Source organism: Lissotriton helveticus, chromosome 9, assembly GCF_964261635.1.
Source record: "Lissotriton helveticus chromosome 9, aLisHel1.1, whole genome shotgun sequence".
NCBI lineage: Eukaryota > Metazoa > Chordata > Amphibia > Caudata > Salamandridae > Lissotriton > Lissotriton helveticus.
In genome coordinates this window covers 684,251,185-684,273,829 of record NC_136070.1, presented here as the reverse complement: position 1 = coordinate 684,273,829, position 22,645 = coordinate 684,251,185, and the positions used below count along the sequence as shown (strand labels likewise).

At 43.4% G+C, this 22,645-nt stretch overlaps 1 protein-coding gene across 1 annotated transcript in view; it reads right to left on the bottom strand.

Moving 5' to 3' along the window:
- Positions 1 to 21,306: 21,306 nt before the first annotated feature.
- The window catches only part of LOC144783245 (maestro heat-like repeat-containing protein family member 1), a 111,059-nt gene continuing 109,720 nt past the window's right edge, over positions 21,307 to 22,645 (bottom strand). The window contains exons 19-20 of the mRNA XM_078662326.1: positions 22,052 to 22,135; positions 21,307 to 21,381 (exon numbers count right to left, since the gene is read on the bottom strand). Coding sequence (XP_078518452.1) covers positions 21,316 to 21,381; positions 22,052 to 22,135 — 150 coding nt within the window. The 3' untranslated portion in view covers positions 21,307 to 21,315. The remainder of the gene's footprint in view (positions 21,382 to 22,051; positions 22,136 to 22,645) is intronic.

The following is a 22,645-nucleotide window of genomic DNA, read 5'->3' as shown; positions in this document are numbered from 1 at the left end:
TGTGTACTGCATTTACCAGGATGCAATGGGGCAAACTGTGCTGGGACTGTGAGGCAGTGTGCTCCCAACCCCCTTTCTGTTTAAAAGGCTCCCTTGAGCCAGCAAGCTGACGAGTTTTGGAGTTGCACCTGTGTGACTGTGAGAGGTACAGTGACCTAAGAGGAACTTGGCAGCATTTCCAGCAACCCCAGACGATTTTTGTTTTGCTCTCTAATACTGCTGCTCTCTACTGAAGACGGGCTCAACACAGAAGCACGTTCTAGAGATATACAGCAATGTATGCACCTACTTTGTTGAAAAACTCCAGCTAATTTTGAAGTAAGTTTGAACTGTGTACTGCATTAACCAGGATGCAATGGGGCAAACTGTGCTGGGACTGTGAGGCAGTGTGCTCCCAACCCCCTTTCTGTTTGAAAGGCTATATGGAGCCAGCAAGCTGACGAGCGTTTGCGATGCACCTGTGTGACTGTGAGTGGTACTGTGACCTAAGAGGAACTTGGCAGCATTTCCAGCAACCCCAGATGATTTTTTTTGCTCTGTAATACTCCTGCTCTCTACTGAAGACGAGCTCCACCCAGAAACATGTGTCTAGAGATATACAGCAATGTCTGCACCAACTTTGGTGAAAAACTCCAGCTAATTTTGAAGTAAGTTTGAACTGTGTACTGCATTTACCAGGATGGAATGGGGCAAACTGTGCTGGGACTGTGAGGCAGTGTGCTCCCAACCCCCTTTCTGAAGGTGCGTATCTAGCCTGGGGTATTTCGGACCACTCGCCTTTTCTGGTCTGGCTGGGAGGGATGCCGCGACCACAGACAGGGGGCTGAAGACTGACACAATGGGACCTACAAATCCACACGATCTTACAGGGCCGCCGGGCCGATACAAAGGTTTACTTTGCCGAAAATCTAGGCTCCGTGCAGTCAGGGGTGACCTTATGGGAAGCCTACAAAACGGTCCTTCGAGATAAGGCACAGAATAACGTATCCTGGGAGAAACGAAAAGCCCAGGAGGAGTTGTGCGCACTGGACACTAAAAATGTATTCCTTGAACCACAGCAATTGATTTACAGAGAACCGCAGCAACAGTATAGGGACCTGGCCACCAATGAGGCAAAGGCACAGGCACTTGCAACCCTGCACAGGTTATACGACGTCGGGGGCAAATCTGGGAAGCTCCTGGCTTGGCTGAGTCGCAAAGAGAGAGACGCACGATGGGTAGAGGAGTGACTTATAGGCAGGGACGATTGCAGAGGGGAGACCCCCAGATAGCCCAGGAGTTTGCCTCCTATTTCCCGGATTTTTATGCGGCTCGGGACCTGGGAGATACTGGCAACATAGCGGCCTACCTGGCTGAGATCCACACCCCAGTCTTAACTGAGGAAGACAAAGAAACCCTTGAGGCCGATATCACGGCCTTGGAAATAAGGGAAGCGATAACTATGCTCCGGCCAGGGAAGGCTCCTGGCCCAAATGGGCTTCCAGCGGAATTCTTTAAGAAAGGAGCTGACCTTTTAATTCCCCACCTAATGAAGATGTATGGAGACGCAGCCCAAGACGGTGAGCGCCCGCCAGACTTGAGAATGGCCACAATTGTACTGATGTATAAACAGGGCCGGCCTCCAGAAACCTGTGAGTCGTATAGACCGATCTCTCCTCAATGTGGAGGCCAAGCTGCTGGCTACGGTTCTGGCCCTCCTCTTATGCCAGGTGATCTCCGGATTGGTGCACCAGGACCAGACGGGGTTCCTACCGGATAGGGCGACAAGGCAAAACCTCAGACGGACCCATAAGTGGCTTATGGAGGTGCATCACAGGAAAGACCCACATATGTTCCTCTCCCTAGATGCCGAGAAGGCGTTTGATGCGGTCCACTGGCCCTTTTTGAAAGCGACATTGATCAAGTTCGGTGTCGGCCCCAATTTTCGAAGATGGGTAGGTCTATTGTACCCAGATCCTAGGGATCCAGAAAAATAGGAGTCAAGAGGGAAAATACCGGGCTAGGTCGCCCTCCGCTCAATTCAAGTACTACAACAAAGACCTAGTCCTCTGGGCAACATTTCTTCAAGACCATTAAACACACATGGATTGTCGGGAGAATCATTCCAAATACACCTCTAATTATAGAGATTGTTGCTGTGTCACAGTCTGTTGCCATGATAAAAAATAGCCATACTCTGATTAATATATTACACAGCAACACAGGACGTACATTCACTAGAGGGACAACAAAAAATTGTGAAGAAGCTGGAAGTCACCTCACGGGCGCACCACCAATGGGACCCCTGGTTGGTACTCACCAGGATGGCCCTGTTCTCATCATTGGTGACTACCAGCTTAACGTAAACGTGTCCGACACCCAAAGTAACAGTGAATGGTGCAGTGTACATACAACTTATATGTGAACAGGACTAACAACATTCAACATATACCACGAACAATACTGTGCATACAAGATACAAAAAACCCTTTTATTCGCACTTTTCTTGTTGAAAACAGTATACACTTATACGTAAAAAAGAGAGTAGCAAATACTACCTATCGACTCGCACTCTACTTACAGCCGACATGTTTCATTGCCTTGGTTTATATCAGGCAATTTCTTCAGGGCAACCACTATTAAACTGCCACTGCCACTGTGTTTTTTTTGTGCTGTAAATCAAAGAAAGGGAGAAACTGCGTTTCAGAGGCCATTACATATTGCCTACTGTTCACCCCCTGAGTATTATAAGGTGATGGATAATAGTTACCTAATTGGCCGGTTTGTCTTTCATACCTTGGAAGAGAAACCTCTATCCCAAAAACGAACTACAACTCCCAACAGGTGAGTATGTTCGTATCTCCCTTCAAACTTTTGATCTAGGGCAAAGATAAAAACGTCCCAGGAGACAGCAGATTAAAAGCCGGTTAATCTAATCTCACCATAGTCGTCTTGTAACACCCCATCGAGTCCAGGTCATTTGCTGTTTTTTACCCGTGGAGAATACTCGGTCGGCGTCTTCTCAGCACCGGAGCGCCGAGCGAGTGATTCCTCAGTTCATTTATTTCCTGGACGTCAGCGCCCGTCTGCTCTCATTGGTCGATCCGGTCACATGGCCTGTATTAGTTCGGATCGGAGTTTCTTCACAGAACTTTATTCTTTTCTCTTTTATTTTTTACAGAAGCAAACTATTTCTACGTGCTTAACCATATAGCGCCACCTCCACTTTAACAATTGCGAGCCTCGCATGTTTTGTCGGGGACGATAGTTTCGGGTGCCATCTTGAGATGGGCTCGTTACAATGTAAATAAATATCGGTCCACTCAAACCCTGCGTACATTTCGATGTTCATTTTATTAAAGGGGGTTACCTAGTTCCTTTTCTTAAATGTTCACCCATTGCCCCCTATGAATGGTCGAGGGACGCCCTCACGTTTTTTCTTCCCATAACAACACTGCAACAACAATGCACGTCACTCTTAGCGGCCATATTGAGACTGGTACACTCAGTATTGTATGGCTAATGGACCATCTGTTTATTACTATTATTGTGGGTGCACCCTCGATAGCTACTGGGACCGGTAGGTCTGCGACGCCCCCACCTTAGATTTCTATTTAGGCTAGTTTTACATTTAGTTTTATCACTAAGAATTCAGCACCCTCAAGACGGCTTGAATTCACAATTCAACCTCACCAGGAAGTTTAAGAGGCATTCAATCTATGTTCATCTGCTGTTGTCTATTTGGGTGAGATATATTGCTAAAAAGTAGCAGGTCCAGGACAATTGCATATGAGGTATCATTGTCTCAAGTCAAATTACTACACTCCGTTTTTCATTAAGAGGCCGTGTATTGAGTATACTGAGCCAAGGAACATAGGGCATATTTATTCAGCGTAGTTTATTCCATTCCAGGAGTTCATTTAATCCTCTTTGTTCGCTTTGTTCCTGGAAAATCCAGCGTGCTTCTTTATTTGTCAGCCTTCTTTCTATCGATTGCACATCCCCTACCACTCTTTCCAACACCACCCAAGTGAACGCATGTTTATTGCGATGGCAATGTTGTACCAGCTTCGTCGTCAATTTCCCTTGTCGAGTCGTGCTTAGGTGTTCCTGGATGCGGAGTTTGATCTTTTGTGTTGTAAGACCAATGTACACTAGGCCACACTCACATCTGAGTCTATAGACTACATTCGTAGTATTACAATTGCTGAAATGTTTCAGTGTCCATATTTTTCCAGATTGCAACATGACTGTAGTACATTTGGTTGTAAGGTGGCAAACCGAACAGTTTCCACAGGGGAAGTGCCCGTTCGGTACCGTGGTGGTTTCTGCTTCTTTGTTCTCCAACATTCTGGTATGGACCAATTTATCTTTGAGGTTGTTGGCCCTCCGGAAGGCAAAACGGGGTGGGGGCATTTTGTAGTCTGATGTAGATAGTACATTGGTCGATACTATCTACATCAGACTACAAAATGGAGAACAAAGAAGCAGAAACCACCACGGTACCGAACGGGCACTTCCCCTGTGGAAACTATTCGGTTTGCCACCTTACAACCAAATGTACTACAGTCATGTTGCAATCTGGAAAAATATGGACACTGAAACATTTCAGTAATTGTAATACTACGAATGTAGTCTATAGACTCAGATGTGAGTGTGGCCTAGTGTACATTGGTCTTACAACACGAAAGATCAAACTCCGCATCCAGGAACACCTAAGCACGACTCGACAAGGGAAATTGACGACGAAGCTGGTACAACATTGCCATCGCAATAAACATGCGTTCACTTGGGTGGTGTTGGAAAGAGTGGTAGGGGATGTGCAATCGATAGAAAGAAGGCTGACAAATAAAGAAGCACGCTGGATTTTCCAAGAACGAAGCGAACAAAGAGGATTAAATGAACTCCTGGAATGGAATAAACTACGCTGAATAAATATGACCTATGTTCCTTGGCTCAGTATACTCAATACACGGCCTCTTAATGAAAAACGGAGTGTAGTAATTTGACTTGAGACAATGATACCTCATATGCAATTGTCCTGGACCTGCTACTTTTTAGCAATATATCTCACCCAAATAGACAACAGCAGATGAACATAGATTGAATGCCTCTTAAACTTCCTGGTGAGGTTGAATTGTGAATTCAAGCCGTCTTGAGGGTGCTGAATTCTTAGTGATAAGACTAAATGTAAAACTAGCCTAAATAGAAATCTAAGGTGGGGGCGTCGCAGACCTACCGGTCCCAGTAGCTATCGAGGGTGCACCCACAATAATAGTAATAAACAGATGGTCCATTAGCCATACAATACTGAGTGTACCAGTCTCAATATGGCCGCTAAGAGTGACGTGCATTGTTGTTGCAGTGTTGTTATGGGAAGAAAAAACGTGAGGGCGTCCCTCGACCATTCATAGGGGGCAATGGGTGAACATTTAAGAAAAAGAACTAGGTAACCCCCTTTAATAAAATGAACATCGAAATGTACGCAGGGTTTGAGTGGACCGATATTTATTTACATTGTAACGAGCCCATCTCAAGATGGCACCCGAAACTATCGTCCCCTACAAAACATGCGAGGCTCGCAATTGTTAAAGTGGAGGTGGCGCTATGTGGTTAAGCACGTAGAAATAGTTTGCTTCTGTAAAAAATAAAAGAGAAAAGAATAAAGTTCTGTGAAGAAACTCCGATCCGAACTAATACAGGCCATGTGACCGGATCGACCAATGAGAGCAGACGGGCGCTGACGTCCAGGAAATAAATGAACTGAGGAATCACTCGCTCGGCGCTTCGGTGCTGAGAAGACGCCGACCGAGTATTCTCCACAGGTAAAAAACAGCAAATGACCTGGACTCGATGGGGTGTTACAAGACGACTATGGTGAGATTAGATTAACCGGCTTTTAATCTGCTGTCTCCTGGGACGTTTTTATCTTTGCCCTAGATCAAAAGTTTGAAGGGAGATACGAACATACTCACCTGTTGGGAGTTGTAGTTCGTTTTTGGGATAGAGGTTTCTCTTCCAAGGTATGAAAGACAAACCGGCCAATTAGGTAACTATTATCCATCACCTTATAATACTCAGGGGGTGAACAGTAGGCAATATGTAATGGCCTCTGAAACGCAGTTTCTTCCTTTCTTTGATTTACAGCACAAAAAAAAAACACAGTGGCAGTGGCAGTGGCAGTTTAATAGTGGTTGCCCTGAAGAAATTGCCTGATATAAACCAAGGCAATGAAACATGTCGGCTGTAAGTAGAGTGCGAGTCGATAGGTAGTATTCGCTACTCTCTTTTTTACGTATAAGTGTATACTGTTTGCAACAAGAAAAGTGTGAATAAAAGAGTTTTTTGTATCTTGTATGCACAGTATTGTTCGTGGTATATGTTGAATGTTGTTAGTCCTGTTCACATATAAGTTGTATGTACACTGCACCATTCACTGTTACTTTGGGTGTCGGACACGTTTACGTTAAGCTGGTAGTCACCAATGATGAGAACAGGGCCATCCTGGTGAGTACCAACCAGGGGTCCCATTGGTGGTGCGCCCGTGAGGTGACTTCCAGCTTCTTCACAATTTTTTGTTGTCCCTCTAGTGAATGTACGTCCTGTGTTGTTGTGTAATATATTAATCAGAGTATGGCTATTTTTTATCATGGCAACAGACTGTGACACAGCAACAATCTCTATAATTAGAGGTGTATTTGGAAAGATTCTCCCGACAATCCATGTGTGTTTAATGGTCTTGAAGAAATGTTGCACAGAGGACTAGGTCTTTGTTGTAGTACACAGATCCTAGGGCCCGGGTACAAATCAATGGTGTAATGTCGGAAGATGTCCCCGTTCGGAGGGGGATTCCCCAGGGGAGCCCCCTTTCCCCGCTACTGTTCGCCCTCATGGTCGAAATGGTGGCATGTGATACCCGTCAAGCAGAGGGGGTGCACGGCTTCCGAATCACACAGGCGGACCTCCATGAATGATGTTTGAACTTCTAGACAAATATGCCTCCTTCTCAGGTTACAAGATAAACTGGCACAAATTGATTCTATATAGCCCACGCCCGGTAGTAGATTGGCCCCCACTACCCAGAGCCCTACAGGTCACCTAGTCAGGATGAAATAGCTGGGGTTCACCTAGCAACCGACAAACAAGTATCCTATAAAAAAAACATACTTAGGGTAATTAAGAACTTTGCAGAAGGCTCCCTCTGATGGAAGTCCCTACCTCTGACGATCCGAGGCCGAGCGGCAATGTTCAAAATGATTACACTACCATGATTTCTGTATGCCCTACAGAATGAATATTTTCCCCTACCCCGCCAGACATTTCAGATAATTAATGCCGAACTGCGCGCCCTCCTATGGCTAGGGAAGCAACCTAGAATAGCCCTAACTACACTCCAATGAAATTAATACAATGGGGGGATCTCCCTGCCGGATATAGAGGCCTATTACTGGGCGGAGCATCTCGCACCGATAAATGAATGGCTACATGCACCGGCAGACCACCCAACCTATAGGCTAGAGAGTGCCACCATGGCACACCGCACCTGTTTGCACTATTTATACGGGGAAACTGGGAGGTGACTGCTGCTACCGGCCACACAGATTACCGTAGATGTATGGGACAGGGCGACGAAGTTGATGGGATGGACACACAAACTGACCAAGCCAACACCGATCTGGACCTGTACGTGGCTGAAAGAGCTGCACAAACTTACCGGCCTTGGTGGGTGGGACAACATAGGGATTTTAACGCTCGGAGACCTAGTGGTAAAACGAAAGAGCTTAAGACGTATGACTCCCTAAGGAATATGGGCTGACCCCAGCGCAGTTCTTCAAATATGCGCATTTGCGTTATGCCTGGAAGGCTGAGGTAGCGTTAACATCTCTACTAGAGTATGCCCCCCTGGAGGGTCGACTATTACAAGAACAGGTCCCCAATAAACTGGTATCCTTGATTTATAAAACGCTGAACAATAATGCACCGGACGGGTTAGGGAAACTGAGGACAATCTGGGAGCGGGACGTGGGCGACATGGACACCGTAGACTGGGAGGCGGCCCTGATGCATCACATGGAGGTAGCGATCAAAACCCGACTAGGTCTCATCCAATACAAAATACTGCACAGGATCTATTATGACACGATTAGAATGCACCGCATATGCAGGGCCAGTGACCCTTGTTGTTTGAGATGCGCACTCCCCCAGGATACATTTTTCCACACCCTGTGGGAGTTCCTCATCATAACTACTTATTGGACACGTATCTTGGGAGAGCTGAGTAATATTTTGGAGGTGACGTTACTGATGGACCCTAAGTTTGTGTTACTGGGAATAACCACGGAGATAGATCTGACTCGCCCGCACCTGATCTTTGCCTTGCTGGTGCTAGTAGTGGCAAAGAGAGTTTTAGCATGAGCATGGGGAGCGCAAATACCTCCAAAGGTGGGAGATTGGCGGAGGGGAATGGACATGTACGTGGCGGCAGAAAGAGTGACATATAAAGCTAGGGGCTGCCCCCGAAAGTTTCATAAGGTCTGGGGGAAATGGAGGAAGTACCATGGATTTGATGTGGGATTGGGGACTGATTGAAAAGCTTCTGGCACATAGGCTAGAATGTTGCCAGTGGTCCACGGCTTGTGGTGCATGACACTGAGACCTAAGGGACCCCCCCTTGAAGGTTGCCACATGTAGGGACTTGGTGTTTGATGGGCTAGGAATGGACAATGTTGAATTGCTGTATGCAATATCACTGAAATGGATGAGGGGCAGGGAGGTGCTTGAAGGGGTGGAAAATTAACTGTGATGTGCCAATTATGAGTAAGTTGATTCAAAATGCCAATACAAAAAGTAAAAAAAATCAATAATTTTTTTTAATAGACTACGTTCTGCCCCCTTTCACTTGCCCGTACTCCCTGCATCTACTGAAGTAGAGGACGCTACTTCTCACACATCGCAGCAGAGACCTGGAATAGCCTCTCCACATACCTCCAGACAATCACCTCACTTTCAGAATTTGAAATGGCTCTCAAGACCTGGCTGTTCGAATAAGCCTGTGGGGCCTGCAGACCCTTGAATACTCTATCAGGTGATTAGCCATGCTTTATAAATCCTGATTGATTGTTCGATTGACCATTTCCCTGACAAGCTTTGGTCTACTCAACTTCTCTACCCTGAGGGCCTAGTGTTAAAAGGGTATACTAGTTGCTCATTTTTTGGTTCATCTGTAAGCTTAGCCGCAAGACGCCATTGGTAAAAGGCTCTCATTGTTATAAATTAAGATCAGTAACAATTTTCTGTCTTGTGCCGCCTAAAAATGATACAACATGTCTTAAAGGCTACCTAAGCGACATCTCATTTTGCCCTGTAAGTTATAGTTAGTGGATTAATCGGGGTAGGAGTAACAAGTAAAGTGGGCCTGCTGCAGTCTCAGTTCATGTAATACATGTTGTCTCAGCTGTCAGTAAGCTTGTATAATCTCTTGTAGAATGTTTTTGCCGACCACTAATTACTGTTGGTCACTTGGTAAGTGAGAGGTGTATTATACTAATGCTGGGCATTGCTGACAGGTAACATTAATAGACTCGCCCACCCTGGCTCCATGACATGTGGTAACCCTCCTTGATATCACTTGTGATATCTATTTGCTCTGAATATGTTAAGAGAAGCTATTTGCATTGGTAATGATGATTTTGGGCAAGTATAATAGCAAGTAATCTTTTTTCATCATGTGTTATCATCGGCTACAGCTACAGCTACCCATTAATAATAGATTTAACGAGTGAACATGTCCCTAGAATGAATGTGACTCCTTCTTCTGTCAGTAGGAACTCTATTCCCTGCCAAGTAGGCTGTAACCACAGGATGCACTTTCTGGGGAATACTTACTTTATCAGCCACGATTTAGTAACATTGAGGTTTCTTTTGTATCTGTTACACTTAACAAGCCCTGGTGGATTAGGGTGACAAATGCAAAAACAACAGTTGATGGAGAGAATGCAGAACAATGTCATACATTCATCCCAGTACAGAGATCTGGGCCTAAATCCATCGTTTTGCTCACCATGCCATTCCAGTTCAGACATGGCCATATGCAAATCAGTCTTGACCCTGTGCCCCATGGGAGCAGTCCAGCCCAAATTGCCAAGCCAGGTCATCCCTGGACTGGAAAGAAGCATCCTAGGACCGGTTTCGGGCTTTCAGCCCTCATCAGCCAGGATAACTTGATTCCAGTGGCATGGAGAGCACGGGACTCACGTCTGAGCATACCCGTCCCACACGGAGGTGACAAATGCAAAATCAACAGTTTATGGACAGAATGCAGAACAATGTCACACATTCACCCCAGTACAGAGATCTGGGCCTAAATCCATCGTTCTTTTTTCACCATGGCATTCCAGTTTGAACCCAGCCATATGCAAATCAGTCTTGACCCTGTGCCCCATGGGAACAGTTCAGCTCAAACTGCCAAGCCAGGTCCTCCCTGGACTGGAAACAAGCATCCTAGGACCGGTTTCGGACTTTCAGCCATTGGAAAAAAGCTATCCTCCTTAGGCCTTAAAGACTTGTAGCCCAAAAGGCAGTTGGTATGGGACTTTAGTAAGGGACTATCCCCAATAATATGAGTTTTTATACCTCAAGTAAAGATGAAGTAACACGGTGCATCGGAAGGAAAGAAATCCGTTCTAGAGAGTGCTGAATTAAGCCTGCCATAAAAAGCACTAAACCCTCATCCTGCTCATTTGATTCCATCCCTCCCACTTTTACAAAACAACAAGCAAATTCTCTCTCCCAAATGACATTTTGAGACAGACAGCAACTGGGGTGGTTTACTAATTACATTGTCTCTGACCAATGCCAGAGAAGCCATATGACCCTCAGTTACATCTCTGCCTTCTTCTTAGAATGAGTCAAGAGTAGAAAAAGTCATTTGAGGTCACTTTTTTAAAGAATTGTCCCAAAAAAATGTATGTGCCCATTACCCTGCACCAGGATACTGCATAACAATTCAAAGAGTGAGATTATTTTTGTCCCATGAAACACCCCTAATTGCGATGAGGGTTGAAAATATTTGAAGACCATTAATAAATGTGATCAACATTGATTGTGTTTATGATAATTTGTGTAAATGTGGTTTCCTAGGTTCTTCATGGCTTTTTAATTGCTGGCATAAGCGTTTACATAAACAAGGGACAAATTGGTAGGCCTGGGCGGAGTTCACGAAGTCATAAAAAACTCCACTGTACTCCGCCGAGCTCCGCATGCGGCGGAGTGAGTTAAGTCACACTACAGATCTTTCGTACTGGGATTATTACAGCACACATGGCACCACCTGCAGCACAAGAGGGTACAGCTTCCTTCTGCCCCTTGAGCTGATGTTCTGATCGAGTGGCAGCTTTCTCAACGCAAGTGGCAGGCTTCTCAATGTGAGCGGTAATCACCTGCTGTGACCGCCCGTGTTGAGAAATCTCCCCGGAAGATAGTCTAGCGGCGGATTTTCCTAGCTTGCTCTTGCCAAAATAACATTGGCAACCCATCCGAGTGGAGAATCTCAGTTCCATGCTACTACACAGAGTTTTTTCGAAACTCTGCACTCTGTGCGGGGAGCAGAGTGGGGAAAACTCTGCAAACTCCGCGACTTGGACTGACCCAAGTGAATTAATAGACAAAGATCAGTGGGTCCCTGTGTTTCAAACTTTTGAATGTGATTGGAGAAACATGTTTAATCCAGATCTTACATTCTGCATAGAAAAACCTTGCTGAGAGTGATTTTTCATGAGTGATGAATGGTGATGCAATGGGCCCCACACCTACTTAGTTTTGAAACTCGATCTTGAAGGATTACTGTGTAGCCAAGAATATATGAGAGTTCTCAATAAAGGCAAGAGTGATTTATTATCTTTTTAAAAAAAAAATTATTTACTGCAAAGGGCCCTAAAAATAGATTACATACAAAAAATTTACAATGTTTATATTCAGTCGGTCTGGGAAACAGCATTCGCAATACAAATATTTTAAGGAGTCCGATCCTCATTACAAATAGTAGGCAATTTAAAATTCATCATGGCTGTACAATAACTATTTACAACTGCTTAATATTGCTCAGGTTGTGATGAACCAACGTGTCAAGACTGATATCAGTTAATTATTTGATGCAGGAGCCCCAGACCGGAGGAAGCTAAACTTCGTTGTCATTCAAGGTTATCCTCAACCGTACTCCTGAGATAGGGTCATCATCCTTCACCAAATCACAAAAGTCGAATCTTCGTGTTTCTCTATGGCTGGTGAAGCTTTACTGTTCAATGATTTCTAATGGTTCTCTGCATGTCCTCTGGTGGGATACGGTGTTTCAGCTCAGAGTGCTTATCAGAAAGGGAGATGGTGAGGGATCCTCAATAAATGCTATCGGTGATATCAGCCACAGTGTTCCGAATCAAAGGCCAAAGAGATGGCACTTAGGCTGGTACCTGGAAGTTGAAAGGTACATGGTCAGATAGGTCAAGTAGGCAATTGTCCATCCTTACAGTGCAGCAAGCAATTGAGGCACCATGGGCTCTTAAGATATATTTTGCCTTGTTATCAACTTTGGCTTGCAAATAATTTGAATACATTTAACCAAGGTGAAGGGGATTCAGCACTGAAAAGATTGTGCCTCTTCAAATATGACAAGAGGGAAGTTAGTTCATAAAAATGTGCTGCCTTCAAATATTGTACTCCCGCAGCTGCCTCTTGCTCTGTTCATGGTCACACCCTCTACTACACAGGAGCTACTCTATAGAATTGAAGACTCTGTGAAGTCCCTAAACAGGCAGCAGGTGTTTTGTAATCAGATGGATTATTTTTAACAATGTGATCCCGACCTGATAAATGCCAGTCTTAGACTCAAGGAGGCAGATACCCATGCTTACTCATGGCCCCCTCTTGCATCCGAGCTAGATTTTCAGAATTATTATGCTCTTCTATGGAAATCACAAAGCATCCATACTGGGATTACAGCCAAGCTCTTGGTGGCTGTATTTTTAGATGATACATCTATGAATTCATAAAAACAAAAAGGGCCTGATTCACAGAAGTAAAGGTCCACGGTCTTTCTCTTCTAAAAGGTTTTGCACCCAATCTTTCCTAACATAGACGTATGTCTGTGATAACAACTGCTTTGGACAACCTTACCCCAGAATCGCTCCTCCTCCAGCACCAATGGGATGTGATCCCTCAGTCTCTCCATGTCCATTGTTGGTTCCATATTTCTCTACATATTTCTCTAAACTTGAAAACCTATGTATTTCGTTCCTTTTCAACACACCCAATTGTAATGTAATTTAAAACATTAATCAAAGGCCTTCTGTCAGAAGTGCTTCTGGAATTATGAGACTATGAAGGGCCAATTGTACTCTTGAACGTCTTGTACAAGAATATTGTGGCACACTAATGCCATGGACAAAATATCGAGTGACAAAATATTGAATGGTAAATGCAAAGAGGGGCAGATATATTTACCATTCTTAACTCCACATAAATGAAGACATATGTATATATATTTTTGGTACACATATGTGGAATTAGGTACAGAAAATCTGTTCATATTTACCTTTTGATATTTTGGCTCGCTTTTTTGTCAGTTATATTAGTGTCCGACAATATCAATGTTCAGGAGGCACATTTGGAAGGCTATATTATGGGGCACAGTGAAAATTATGCAGCATAATTTATTACATTCTGTGAGAATACTATTCTGCTATTTTATCACACATTAATGCTGTTCTCCCAAAAAGCTTTGCCACTCATATTCCAGTATAGCACGTGGGTGAGGTAATCTGGTGAGTAGTTAATGTTTGCCGTGGCGCAGCACCATGTGTTCTTTTTGATTATTCTAAACTATCAATACATTTATTTGTGGAAATCTGTAATCTATGTAGCATAGGGTGGATTATTTGGTAAGTACAGCAAACCCAAAATTGTATGGAAGAAGCACCTGGCTACCCTCATGGGTGACAAGCAGCACTGTACAAATCCACCTTGCATTTACATTATATTCCAGTGACCCCATCAATTAGTGATGGTTTGTTGTGTGATCCTTTCAATCTGATAGTACTCACACTCTCACTGACATTGACAGAAAACAAAAGCATCAAAATCTTACCTCACCCTACTTAGAAAGTATGTAGTCGCACAACTTGAGAGTGTTTTTCATACTTTTGATCATGTGTGTCCTCGATCTGGTAGATAGAGAGAATGGAAACGAGAAGGCTATTTAGATGTGACAACATGCATAAAAGATGACTTATTTTTCTAAAAAAATAGTAAACTGTGGGCATTGCCAGTAACTAGTTGATCCCAGGGAATAGGAGATTGTTTTCTCTGTTGCTCATTGCCAATGCAGCTGAATCCTTTGCCTGGTTTAGAAGTGAGGATAGAAAAAGCTAAATTTGCTCCTACGGTGAAAGGGGATTTTCGATCCCATAGTTCCTTGCTCGTCCACAAATACGATCAACCCCTGTGTGCTTTCTTCTCTTCTCTCACAGAAGAGGTTAGTCTTGTAGTCAAGAAGGGTGATTGTTTGAATTAATTCCTGTTTCCAGAAAGAGAAAGCTTCCACCTCTATCCATTTACACTGTGCACTAAAACCAGCGTTGAAGTTACGAAATCGGTTCTACATCTCTAAGGGTACCACTGGATGAGAGACTGAGTGAGTTACTACAGCATTCACTCCTTCGTAATATTGTAATTAATTCCTTTTGTTTCTGAGAATGGAGTACAGTTTCCATGGGCAGTTATTCCTCCGGTATCTTGTGTATTTACTTTGTTTTGGGTAGATGGAATGGAAGCGATAGAGTTTGAGAGAGAGGGCACATGAACTTGATGGTATAGAACTTTAAAGAAGACTCACATGTTTCTCAGCTGCAATGGTGGGCATGTTGAAGGCATCCCTGTGTTCCGGTGGTGTTACTTCTTCAAGCAGAATAGAGGGATCCTGAAAATATAATTAAAATATCAGCATTACCAAGACCTTTGTCAACACATCTAGACTCTCATGAGTCTCACAGAGACAGAAGTCACAAAAGGCTGCACACCTCTAGAAACTAAAAAAACTAAGAGAAACATTTGTACAAGAAATCACATACTATGTTCGATTCCTATTGGGCATTTCACGGCATTAGCCCCTTGTGTTCATCCCCTTTAAAAGCAGAACTATTACTTTTGCGAGTAATGGATCAAAGATGCAGAAACAGTGAATAATGGTAAGCTGACAGTCTACAAGTGTGCTGCTACCAGAAGTGGTCACTCTGCTCTTGACCCAAGAAATTGTGTATGTCTCTTTCTAAACAATACAGTATCTACGTTATCTGATGAATACCATCCTTGCTCCCAAAGTTGTTGCCTACTATTGAAAAATTACTCCGACCGACTACATTGTAAAGAGCATCAAGAAAGAAATTCCTGGGAGGTGTTGCCAAGTAGTGTAAGATGGAGGCTACATTTTACGCGAGCCCCGTGCCAGTTCTGAGAATCCTGCTGAATCCGACCCTTAGGCTAACCTTTTTTCAGCCGTAATTACCGGTGCGGTGGCCCATATACTAACCACCTTTGGCCCACCGGAGCCCATCCAGGGAGCCCGGGATGAGAGACAATTTTGGCGATCGACGGTCTGGGTGTTCGTACGACCTGCCTGGAGACGTGTCTGCTAGTGACAAACATCACCTGAAGCTGTGAAATCACAATGGTGAACCTCCCTGTGCATCGACTCCTGGGTCGTGCAAGGGAGAGAAGACAGCCAAGTGGCCGGGGTGTGGCACGAAGCCGCTTTCACTTCCAAGAGGTGGCTGGAAACAGCAGAACAGGTACCTTAGAGTGGAGGAGCCGGACTGGGCGCCACACGTGGCCAGGGCTGCAACTGTTGACTGGGCGAGTCAACTATGGAGCAACCTTTTCTCCGATGCAAACATCCATGTTGTGGCCCCTACTCTTGTACCATTTGTCCTACGCAAGCCCATGCAGGTAGCCGGGGATAAGAGAAAAGCATTAGGCAAACAACGACATGTCGGAAGACTGGACTGCTGCCAACGTACCGATCCTGGAGCTGCAATCCCACAGCGACGATCCATCTTTACCTCCGTATTGACTCTTGGGGCACAAAGGAAAAAGCCACATGTGCCAATTATGAGTAAATTGATTCAAAATGCAAATACAAAAAGTAAAAAAAAAAAAAACATTTAAAAAGACCACGTTCTGCCCCCTTTCACTTGCCCGTACACCCTGCATCTACCGAAGTAGAGGACACTACTTCTCACACATCGCAGCAGAGACCTGGAATAGCCTCTCCATATACCTCCAGACAATCACCTCACTTTCAGAATTTTAAATGGCTTTCAAGACTGGCTGTTCGAATAAGCCTGTGGGGCCTGCAGGCCCATGAATACTCTATCAGGTGATTAGCCATGCTTTATAAATCCTGATTGATTGTTGGATTGACCATTTCCCTGACAAGCTTTGGTCTACTCAACTTCTCTACCCTGAGGGTCTAGTGTTAAAAGGGTATACTAGTTGCTAATTTTTTGGTTCATCTGTAAGCTTAGCCACAAGACGCCATTGGTAAAAGGCTCTCATTGTTATAAATTAAGATCAGTAACAATTTTCTGTCTTGTGCTGCCTAAAAATGATACAACATGTCTTAAAGGCTACCTAAGAGACATCTCATTTTGCCCTGTAAGTTATAGTCAGTGGATTAATCGGTGTAAGAGTAAAAAGTAAAGTGGGCCTTCTGCAATCTCAGTACATGTAATACATATTGTCTCAGCTGTCAGTAAGCTTGTATAATCTCTTGTAGAATGTTTTTGCCGACCACTAATTACTGTTGGTCTCTTGGTAAGTGAGAGGTGTATTCTATTAATGCTGGGCATTGCTGACAGGTAACATTGATAGACTCGCCCACCCTGGCTCCATGTCATGTGGTAACCCTCCTTGATATCACTTGTGATATCTATTTGCTCTGAATATGTTAAGAGAAGCTATTTGCATTGGTAATGATGATTTTGGGCAAGTATAATAGCAAGTAATCTTTTTTCATCTTGTGTTATCATCGGCTACAGCTACAGCTACCCATTAATAATAGATTTAACGAGTGAACATGTCCCTGGAATGAATGTGACTCCTTCTTCTGTCAGTAGGAACTCTATTCCCTGCCAAGTAGGCTGTAACCACAGGATGCAATTTCTGGGGAATATTTACTTTATCAGCCACGATTTAGTAACATTGAGGTTTCTTTTGTATCTGTTACACTTAACAAGCCCTGATGGATAAGGGTGACAAATGCAAAAACAACAGTTGATGGAGAGAATGCAGAACAATGTCATACATTCATCCCAGTACAGAGATCCGGGCCTAAATCCATCGTTTTGCTCACCATGCCATTCCAGTTCAGACATGGCCATATGCAAATCAGTCTTGACCCTGTGCCCCATGGTAACAGTCCAGCCCAAATTGCCAAGCCAGGTCATCCCTGGACTGGAAAGAAGCATCCTAGGACCGGTTTCGGGCTTTCAGCCCTCATCAGCCAGGATAACTTGATTCCAGTGGCATGAAGAGCACGGGACTCACGTCTGAGCATACCTGTCCCACACGGAGGTGACAAATGCAAGATCAACAGTTTATGGACAGAATGCAGAACAATGTCACACATTCACCCCAGTACAGAGATCTGGGCCTAAATACATCGGTTTTTTTTCACCATGCCATTCCAGTTTGAACCCAGCCATATGCAAATCAGTCTTGACCCTGTGCCCCATGGGAACAGTCCAGCTCGAACTGCCAAGCCAGGTCCTCCTTGGACTGGAAACAAGCATCCTAGGACCGGTTTCGGACTTTCAGCCACTGGAATCAAGCTATCCTCCTTAGGCCTTAAAGACTTGTACCCCAAAAGGCAGTTGGTATGGGACTTTAGTAAGGGAAAGTGCTGAATTAAGCCTGCCATAAAAAGCACCAAACCCACACCCTGCTCATTTGATTCCATCCCTCCCACTTTTACAAAACAACAAGTAAATTATCTCTCCCAAAGGACATTTTGAGACAGACAGCAACTGGGGTGGTTTACTAATTACATTGTCTCTGACCAATGCCAGAGAAGCCATATGACCCTCAGTTACATCTCTGCCTTCTTCTTAGAATGAGTCAAGAGTAGAAAAAGTCATTTGAGGTCACTTTTTTAAAGAATTATCCCAAGAAAAATGTATGTGCCCATTACCCTGCTCCAGGATACTGCATACCAATTCAAAGAGTGAGATTATTTTTGTCCCTTGAAACACCCCTAATTGTGATGAGGGTTGAAAATATTTGAAGACCATTAATAAATGTGATCAACATTGATTGTGTTTATGGTAATTTGTGTAAATGTGGTTTCCTAGGTTCTTCATGGCTTTTTAATTGCTGGCATAAGCGTTTACATAACCAAGGGACAAATTGGTAGGCCTGGGCGGAGTTCACGAAGTCATAAAAAAACTCCACTGTGCTCCGCCGAGCTCCGCATGCGGCGGAGTGAGTTAAGTCACACTACAGATCTTTCGTACTGGAATTATTACAGCACACATGGCACCACCTGCAGCACAAGAGGGTACAGCTTCCTTCTGCCCCTTGAGCTGATGTTCTACTCGAGTGGCAGCTTTCTCAACGCAAGTGGCAGGCTTCTCAATGTGAGTGGTAATCACCTGCTGTGACCGCCCGTGTTGAGAAATCTCCCCGGAAGATAGTCTAGCGGTGGATTTTCCGAGCTTGCTCTTGACAAATGGCAACCCATCCGAGTGGAGAATCTCATTTCCATGCTACTACACAGAGTTTTTTTTTAAACTCTGCTCTCTGTGCGGAGAGCAGAGTGGAGAAAACTCTGCAAACTCCGCGACTTGGACTGACCCAAGTGAATTAATAGACAAAGATCAGTGGGTCCCTGTGTTTCAAACTTTTGAATGTGATTGAAGAAACATGTTTAATCCAAATCTTAAATTCTGCATAGAAAAACCTTGCTGAGAGTGATTTTTCATGAGTGACGAATGGTGATGCAATGGGCCCCACACCTACTTAGTTTTGAAACTTGATCTTGAAGGATTACTGTGCAGCCAGGAATATATGAGAGTTCTCAATAAAGACAAGAGTGATTTATTATCGTTTAAAAAAAAAAAACATTTACTGCAAAGGGCCCTAAAAATAGATTACATACAAAAATTGTACAATGTTTATATTCAGTGGGTCTGGGAAACAGCATTCGCGATACAAATATTTTAAAGAGTGCGATCCACATTACAAATAGTAGGCAATTTAAAATTCATCATGGCTGTACAATAACTATTTACAACTGCTTAATATTGCTCAGGTTGTGATGAACCAACGTGTCAAGACTGATATCAGTTAATTATTTGATGTAGGAGCCCCAGACCGGAGGAAGCAAAACTTCGTTGTCATTCAAGGTTATCCTCAACCGTACTCCTGAGATAGGGTCATCAACATTCACCAAATCCCAAAAGTCGAATCTTCGTGTTTCTCTATGGCTGGTGAAGCTTTACTGTTCAATGATTTCTAATGGTTCTCTGCATGTCCTCTGGTGGGATACGGTGTTTCAGCTCTGAGTGCTTATCAGAAAGGGAGAAGGTGAGGGATCCTCAATAAATGCTATCGGTGATATCAGCCACAGTGGTCCGAATCAAAGGCCAAAGAGATGGCACTTAGGCTGGTACCTGGAATTTGAAAGGTACATGGTCAGATAGGTCAAGTAGGCAATTGTCCATCCTTACAGTGCAGCAAGCAATTGAGGCACCATGCGCTCTTAAGATATATTTTGCCTTGTTTCCAACTTTGGCTTGCAAAGAATTTGAATACATTTAACCAAGGTGAAGGGGATTCAGCACTGAAAAGATTGTGCCTCTTCAAATATGACAAGAGATAAGTTAGTTTATAAAAATGTGCTGCCTTCAAATATTGTACTCCCGCAACTGCCTCTTGCTCTGTTCATGGTCACACCCTCTACTACACAGGAGCTACTCTACAGAATTGAAGACTCTGTGAAGTTCCTAAACAGGCAGTAGGTGTTTTGTAATCAGATGGATTATTTTTAACAATGTGATCCCGACCTGATAAATGCCAGTGTTAGACACAAGGGGGCAGATACCCATGTTTACTCATGGCCCCCTCTTGCTTCCGAGCTAGATTTTCAGAATTAATATGCTCTTCTTTTGAAATCACAAAGCATCCATACTGGGATTGCAGCCAAGCTCTTGGTGGCTGTATTTTCAGATGATAAATCTATGAATTCATAAAAACAAAAAGGGCCTCATTCACAAAAGTAAAGGTCCACTGTCTTTCTCTTCTAAAAGGTTTTGCACCCAATCTTTCCCAACGTAGACGTATTTCTGTGATGACAACTGCTTTGGACAACCCTACCCAAGAATCGCTCCTTCTCCAGCACCAATGGGATGTGATCCCTCAGTCTCTCCATGTCCATTGTTGGTTACATATTTCTCTACAGATTTCTCTAGACTTGAAAACCTATGTATTTCGTTCCTTTTCAACACACCCAATTGTAATGTAATTTAAAACATTAATGAAAGGCCTTCTGTCAGAAGTGCTTCTGGAATTATGAGACTATGAAGGGCCAATTGTACTCTTAAACGTCTTGTACAAGAATATTGTGGCACACTAATGCCATGGACAAAATATCGAGTGACAAAATATTGAATGATAAATGCAAATAGGGGCAGATATATTTACCATTCTTAACTCCACATAAATGAAGACATATGTATATATATTTCTGGTACACATATGTGGAATTAGGTATTAGTGTCCGACAATATCAATATTCAGGAGGCACATTTGGAAGGCTATATTATGGGGCACAGTGAAAATTATGCAGCATAATTTATTACATTCTGTGAGAATACTATTCTGCTATTTTATCACACATTAATGCTGTTCTCCCAAAAAGCTTTGCCTCTCATATCCCAGTATAGCACGTGGGTGAGGTAATCTGGTGAGTAGTTAATGTTTGCCGTGGCGCAGCACCATGTGTTCTTTTTGATTATTCTAAACTATCAATACATTTATTTGTGGAAATCTGTAATCTATTTAGCATAGGGACGATTATTTGGTAAGTACAGCAAACCCAAAATTGTATGGAAGAAGCGACTGGCTACCCTCATGGGTGACAAGCAGCACTGTACAAATCCACCTTGCATTTACATTATATTCCAGTGACCCCATCGATTAGTGATGGTTTGTTGTGTGATCCTTTTAATCTGATAGTACTCACACTCTCACTGACATTAACAGAAAACAAAAGCATCAGAATCTTACCTCACCCTACTTAGAAAGTATGTAGTCGCACAACTTGAGAGTGTTTTTCATACTTTTGATCATGTCCTCGATCTGGTAGATAGAGAGAATGGAAACGAGAAGGCTATTTAGATGTGACAACATGCATAACAGATGACTTATTTTTCTAAAAAATAGTAAACTGTGGGCATTGCCAGTAACTAGTTGATCCCAGGGAATAGGAGATTGATTTCTCTGTTGCTCATTGCCAATGCAGCTGAATACTTTGCCTGGTTTAGAGGTGAGGATAGAAAAAGCTAAATTTGCTCCTACGGTAAAAGGGGATTTTCGATCCCATAGTTCCTTGCTCGTCCACAAATACGATCAACCCCTGTGTGCTTTCTTATCTTCTCTCACAGAAGAGGTTAGTCTTGTAGTCAAGAAGGGTGATTGTTTGAATTAATTCCTGTTTCCAGCAAGAGATAGCTTCCACCTCTATCCATTTACACTGTGCACTAAAACCAGCGTTGAAGTTACGAAATCGGTTCTAGATCTCTAAGGGTACCACTGGATGAGAGACTGAGTGAGTTACTACACCATTCACTCCTTGGTAATATTGTAATTAATTCCTTTTGTTTCTGAGAATGGAGTACAGTTTCAAGGGGCAGTTATTCCTCTGGTATCTTGTGTATTTACTTTGTTTTGGGTAGATGGAATGGAAGCGACAGAGTTTGAGAGAGAGGGCACATGAACTTGATGGTATAGAACTTTAAAGAAGACTCACATGTTTCTCAGCTGCAATGGTGGGCATGTCGAAGGCATCCCTGTGTTCCGGTGGTGTTACTTCTTCAAGCAGAATAGAGGGATCCTGAAAATATAATTAAAATATCAGCATTACCAAGACCTTTGTCAACACATCTAGACTCTCATGAGTCTCACAGAGACAGAAGTCACAAAAGGCTGCACACCTCAAGAAACTAAAAAAACGAAGAGAAACATTTGTACAAGAAATCCCATACTATGTTCGATTCCTATTGGGCATTTCACGGCCTTAGCCCGTTGTGTTCATCCCCTTTAAAAGCAGAACTATTACTTTTGCGAGTAATGGATCAAAGATGCAGAAACAGTGAATAATGGTAAGCTGACAGTCTACAAGTGTGCTGCTACCAGAAGTGGTCACTCTGCTCTTGACCCAAGAAATTGTGTATGTCTCTTTCTAAACAATAAAGTATCTACGTTATCTGATGAATACCATCCTTGCTCCCAAAGTTGTTGCCTACTATTGAAAAATTACTCCGACCGACTACATTGTAAAGAGCATCAAGAAAGAAATTCCTGGGAGGTGTTGCCAAGTAGTGTAAGATGGAGGCTACATTTT